This window comes from Piliocolobus tephrosceles, chromosome 5, assembly GCF_002776525.5.
Source record: "Piliocolobus tephrosceles isolate RC106 chromosome 5, ASM277652v3, whole genome shotgun sequence".
NCBI classification, from domain to species: domain Eukaryota; kingdom Metazoa; phylum Chordata; class Mammalia; order Primates; family Cercopithecidae; genus Piliocolobus; species Piliocolobus tephrosceles.
Window position 1 is genome coordinate 43,868,391 of NC_045438.1, and position 6,000 is coordinate 43,874,390.

At 35.5% G+C, this 6,000-nt stretch overlaps 1 protein-coding gene across 9 annotated transcripts in view; it reads left to right on the forward strand.

Annotated features, from left to right (window-relative positions):
* The window catches only part of UTRN (utrophin), a 580,797-nt gene that overhangs the window by 554,062 nt on the left and 20,735 nt on the right, over positions 1-6,000 (forward strand). For 8 of the 9 annotated variants that reach the window (XM_023183788.2, XM_023183779.3, XM_023183783.3 and 5 more), the window contains 3 exons: positions 615-653; positions 879-944; positions 2,060-2,125. In XM_023183788.2, coding sequence (XP_023039556.2) covers positions 615-653; positions 879-944; positions 2,060-2,125 — 171 coding nt within the window. The remainder of the gene's footprint in view (positions 1-614; positions 654-878; positions 945-2,059; positions 2,126-6,000) is intronic. The other variant, XM_023183782.3, reaches the window with a different exon arrangement.

Below are 6,000 nucleotides of genomic sequence, written 5' to 3' on the forward strand. Positions count from 1 at the left end.
CCTTCAGTGTTATTTATGATGTGACATTTTTGGTGGGGTCTAGGGGTAGTATCTAGGTTGCATGTTTGTTCAAGGGATCTGTGAGATTGAGGTACTTTGGGTACATCTGGGTTTGAATGTTTACATTTAAAATTAGATGAAGAACAGAAAAATCTAATTTTATTGTACCTCTGCCGTCAACATATAATGTAGTGTGTCATTTTTAGCTTCATCTTTCTAACCAAGTTTCTTCTCTAGGAAAAACAAAAATATGATTGCATCCCCCCTTGGTATAATATAGAATGTTATCTTTACAATTATTCTATAATTTTGAGTTATTTTCGAGCATTCTGGTTTTCTCCCCAGTACGACTGTTTAAAGATGTGTTTGCTATCCTGTAACAAATATCCTGTAATATCTGTGAAAAGGCCCCTGCAGACTCTTGAATACACAGTGACTCCTCTAGAATACACTGTTACTTCTGTTACTTTTGATTTCCCCATGGTGGCTCTCAGGGCAACCACATATATGAGCAGAAGATAATTGAGAATCTCCCCACACCCCCAGTGCTGTTGTCTTAAATTGCTCTAAAGTGTTTGTTCTGTGACTTTTGTCTCCCTCTCCCCTCTTTGCAGTCCTATCACACTCATCAGTATGTGGCCAGAGCACTATGAGTGAGTATTCAGAGCCCATGTGCAGGAGAGGTGTTCTGATCAGTGGTATTAGCATGGGGGTCTTACTCAACTCTTGGTCTAAAATAATACTTCTGTGTTCTGGGTAACAATCCTAGCGGTTTGTTTGCATGGCAAATTCATTACTTAAGTAACCTAACATTTCTAATCGTAACATCTATCAATACTTGGGCATGAAATTGTTGCTTTGTTTTTTTTCCTTTAAAGCCCCTCACAATCTCCTCAACTGTTTCATGATGACACCCATTCAAGAATAGAACAATATGCCACACGGTAAGAAACTTTGATCAGAGCCCTCCACTGCACTGCCACCCAGAATGTATCTATTTCTAATTAATCTAATATCATTAATATACCTTGATTTAAGGAATGCAGTTTTGCAGGAGTTATGATTCCAGTATATTTGGAATTTGGGCTCTCGTATTTTCATGATACAATTTGTACTTTACCAAACACCTGCTATGTATTCTATGAAAAGTAAACCTAAATAGGATGTGATTCTCCAGCTAATGAGAATCCAAACACTGTACAAACAGGATTGAGATACTGTAACCTAGTTTCAGTGAATGAAAGTGGGATTGCAGGTATTCTCAGGAGATAGTGCACATATGAATTATAATATATAATTAAATTTATGGTAATGCTTTAGGATGGGGTTTATTTTAGAGTCTCTAAATAATATCATATGTAGGCTGGTCTTGAGGGTGTGCACAAACTTTCAGAAAAGTGGTATATACTAGGTGTCTGTGGTTCTAGTAACTAGCTATGCCTAGAAAGGTTAATTCAAGCATCATAAAATTGGTAACATTTGAACTGGGTCTAGACCAACTAGAATTTCTAGGGGAAAGTCTTGGGCTGATGGAATAATATACTCAAAAGCATTGAGCTGGGAAAGAGCATGGTTTGTTTACTGAACTGCAGGTGGCGGAAAGGGAAATATGTGAGAAAGTGGAGAGACAAAGTTGAGGTCTGATCATGAAAAACCCAGCCACTAAGGAGTTGGATCATGTCCTTAGTTAAAAGGAAGTCATGGAGAGTGTTTATTATGAGAGGAACATCATTTTATTTGTTTGAGAATGTCACCCTCACTTCGATGTAGACCAACTAGAGGGTTAAGGAGAGCCTAGGTCTGGGAGCTCAATTAGAAGATTAGGTCAGTTAGGAGACTTTACATCATAGCATAAGATAAAGGCCTACAGGCATTAAGGCCGTGGTTATTGAAAGGTAGCTCAACCTGAAATGTTTTAGTTTTACAATCGTGTTAGGAGATTTGGATCTTTCTATGTTTTGTCAGAATTTTGACAATTTAAAAATGATTAAGGATGTACATCCAATTGACCGTGTCCTATATGGCCACGTTGTCTAATCTCCTTATTTTTATTTTTTAGACTGGCACAGATGGAAAGGACCAATGGGTCTTTTCTCACTGACAGCAGCTCCACCACAGGAAGTGTGTAAGTAAATCACGAAATCAGTGCTGCCTGGGAAGGCTGGTTCTTGTACTATGGCTGTCAGAAACAATCTTCACTGACGTGGCTCTGAACCTTGACCCCAATCAAAATTATTAAGTGTGGTTCCAACAATTTCTGCATAGATTTTATGCTTTCAAGCCATGATAGTGTAAGCTCAATGTGTTTATTTACTTTGTTTCATATAAGTTAATGAAAAAACTCTTACATCTGTCAACTCATATACCCCAGGAAAATCAGATTGTTTTATTTAGAATAGCAGGTATATATATTCATTCCATTTGTCTTATATTTCTTATGAATTTAGCAAAGGTAATTTGACAGAATGTTTGCCCTTTCTGTGAAATCCTCTTCCTTCCACTAGCTAACATTTTTTTCCATAATATCTGCATTTAGCAACTCTGACCCACACGTGCTTAGATATATACTCCTACCCTTCATTGAAAACTGTTAACTCCTTTGCCAATGTTTTATTTTATTAGCAACTAAGGAAAGCCTCACTGACTTTAGAATACTAAAAAGGTATTATATACTAAAAAGCTTTCTAGCCAATTATTTCATTTCTGATTTCCCCATATGTGTATAGTCCACTTGGTTGTGGAACTTTCTCAGCAAATATTTTATCACTGATTATCCCACTATTATGTGTCATCTTACTTTGAACTTTTCATTTTTTGTGTGTGCCCTGGAATTCACACTTTTAATTCTGAATAATATCTAAAAGACTTAATACTGTCAAGCTTATGTGACTTACAAAGCTTTATTGTGGTTTGGATCTGATGGGAAGGTTTAAAATAGACAGAAAAGTTGTCAAACATAGTAGTTGGGTGTTTTCACTAAAAAAAAAAAACTGTCGAGAATGTGAGGTTAAAATATTTTAAGTGCTCAAATATAGAATGTTTTCTTTCCGTATTTTCTAAACATTGTTTTATTTATTATTATGCATATAAATAAAAGTTATCAGGAGGTTTTTCAATTTCAAATTTCAAAGGTTGCATCTTCATACTTGGCCGTAATGTGGTAGAGATTTTTACATTATCATTCATATACTTGAGTGTGGAACAATTCCCAAATCAAAATAATAGTGTATTCATAATGTTTGTTTCATATTTAACCTACTAGTGTACATTTCATGTAAAGTAGTTAAGTGTCTTGAATCTCTCCTACATCAACAAATTTCCTCAAGGCTGACCATAGCCAAAGCATTAAAGGAAATAAAAGATAATAATTCAGAACAAAATCTTACTTCTTTAAAATGTTTTGTCACGCCCTGTGAACACAATAAAGGTAATGCTCAAATATTATTTTCAAATTTAGCGCTGTTTCAGAAAAGATTAACTTTTTTAAAAAAGAAAAGAAAAAAAGTCAGAAGATTAACAGTCAGATACATTTTAATATACTGTCATTAGATATATCAACACATTCACCCATCCAACCGATAGTTGTTATTAATATATACCTACCATGTAATGGTATGCTGGAGCCAATCATGAGAGCTGATTGTTACATTTTCAGGATGTTTGTAAGCTGTTTGTTAAACAGAGCCTTTTTAAAAATAATTTATGTACATGTATATGTAGTTACAATTACATAAATTAGATTAAAACAAAAACAAAAGTAACTCTCAAAACTCAGCACACCCTAATGATTTTAATTCATTTCACTAATATCTATGCCCTTGGGATTATTTATTATAAACTTGTCCATCCCGCAACCCACAGGCCACATGTGGCCCAGGATGGCTTTGAATGCAGCCCAACACAAATTCGTAAACTTTCTGAAAACATTATAAGATTGTTTCGCGATTTGCTTTTTGTTTTTTGTTTTTAGTTCATCGGCTGTCATTAGTATTAGTGTATATAATATGTGGCCCAAGACAATTCTTCCTCTTCCAATGTGGTCCATGGAAGCCAAAAGATTGAATACCCCTGATTCATTATCTCTATCAGGTGGTATGCAAATATGTATATTTTCCCAGTTCCAGAGTCAGTGAAGTCATGAACTTGAAATTGGCCATGATCAAAGTATTTAAATCACAGAAGTTGCAAATGCCACAAATCAAGGCCTTTTTCTCTTGGAGAACCTGTTAAACATTTATCAACTCACGACCACCATGCACCCAATACTGCAATAGGTCTGTAGATACAGATATTGTCTCCATGAATCTTACAGGCTAAAAAGGAAATAGATAAGAAGTCCTATCAGAAGAACATGGTGAGGACATTTGTGGTATACAGAATGATGGCTCCCCCAAAGATGTCCCCATCCTAATCCTTGAAGCCTGTGAATATGTTACTTTACATGGCAAAAGGGACCTTGCCACAGGTTTTTAATTAAGGACCTTGAAATAGGGAAATTATCCTGGATAATCCAGGTGGCCCCAATGTAATCCTGAGGGTCCTCATAAAGGGTAGGAAGGAGAGCCAGAGGCAGAGAAGGAGACATGGCAATGGAGGCGGAGGTCAGAGAGAGATCCGCAGGTGCCGTAGTGTTGACTTTGAAAATGGAGAATGCAAGTGACCTCAAGGTGCTAGATGATGCGAGGAGACAAATAATCTCCTATGAACCCTAGGATGGGCATTATTATGAGTCCTATTTTATAAACAAGGAATCTGACATCTAGAAAGATAAATGACAGTCCATGATCACTCATATATCTATTACAATTAGATATATGGCATGTCCATGATCACCCATATATCTATTACAATTAGATATATGAGTATGTTCGATTGACTCTGGACAATTTAAAAGGAAATTGATGTTAAGAATACTACCTATTTTTGAAGGAAAAATTGAGCAACGACATTTCAGGACAAGATAGGACTCATGACGGTTCTGGGGAATCTCAGAAGCGGGAACTCAAGGATGACAATTCCTTGGGCCATAACTATCAGGATGTCTTGCTTCATCTGCCATCTGCCCTTGGGTGACACTGGAAAGACAGAATGGGGAGGCGGGCTGTGGTTTACACAGGCATTGCAGTTTGCAGATCTGAAACCTAGAACAGAACAATCCTTAAAAGAAAGAAAATTATTATTTTTGTTTATGTCTTGTCTACTTTCAAAAGCTCATTGAATGAATCATGGGTTTTTGTCATCTGATATGTACTAAATTTGTAAACTAGATCGTGTTACTATGTGTGACTTAACTGTAGTATAATTATATTCTATCTAATGGTATTTCGTTGGTGCAAACCTATTATTTTTGCAACATTTTCTATTTTAGCACAAGATATATGATTGATGTTTAATATCCCTAATCTAGTACCTCATGTTCTATCTGCATTTAAAGAGTTTGTTCTTGGTTTTTACCATTTGTAATTAAGAACTAGAATGTGTTTATTTTTATATTCAACTTTTAGACCTAATAATCTGTGAAAAACAAGACTGAAATTGTATGTTTTATATAAATGATTGTTAAATTCTTATTTTTGTGAAAACTGCCTTAACTCTCTTCCACATACCATAACGAAAGAATGCAATGATAGTGGGGATAATAATTATAATAATACGTTAAATTTTATCAGCTTCCCCAGAGAAGTGAATCTGTGTGAATGTTGACAACAGAAATACATCTCAAATCTAATTTTGGCTGGTTTAACTATGGATAGTCAGTCTCCAAATCTTTAAAACAAAAATTTACTTGGTATTAATAGTAAGCACTGAAGTTAATCCACGAGGTCAGGTGCTGTAGTAAATGTTCTGAGGGCATAATGGTGGCTTGTGATCTTGGAGGAATTCTATGTCAGGATCTGTGGTCAAATCATGGCCACAAGGTCAGCCAGGTAGCTTAGGGGACCCAAGTTTTCTTTTAATTCTTATTGTCCTTATATTAGTTCTTTTTTTTTTTTTTTTTTT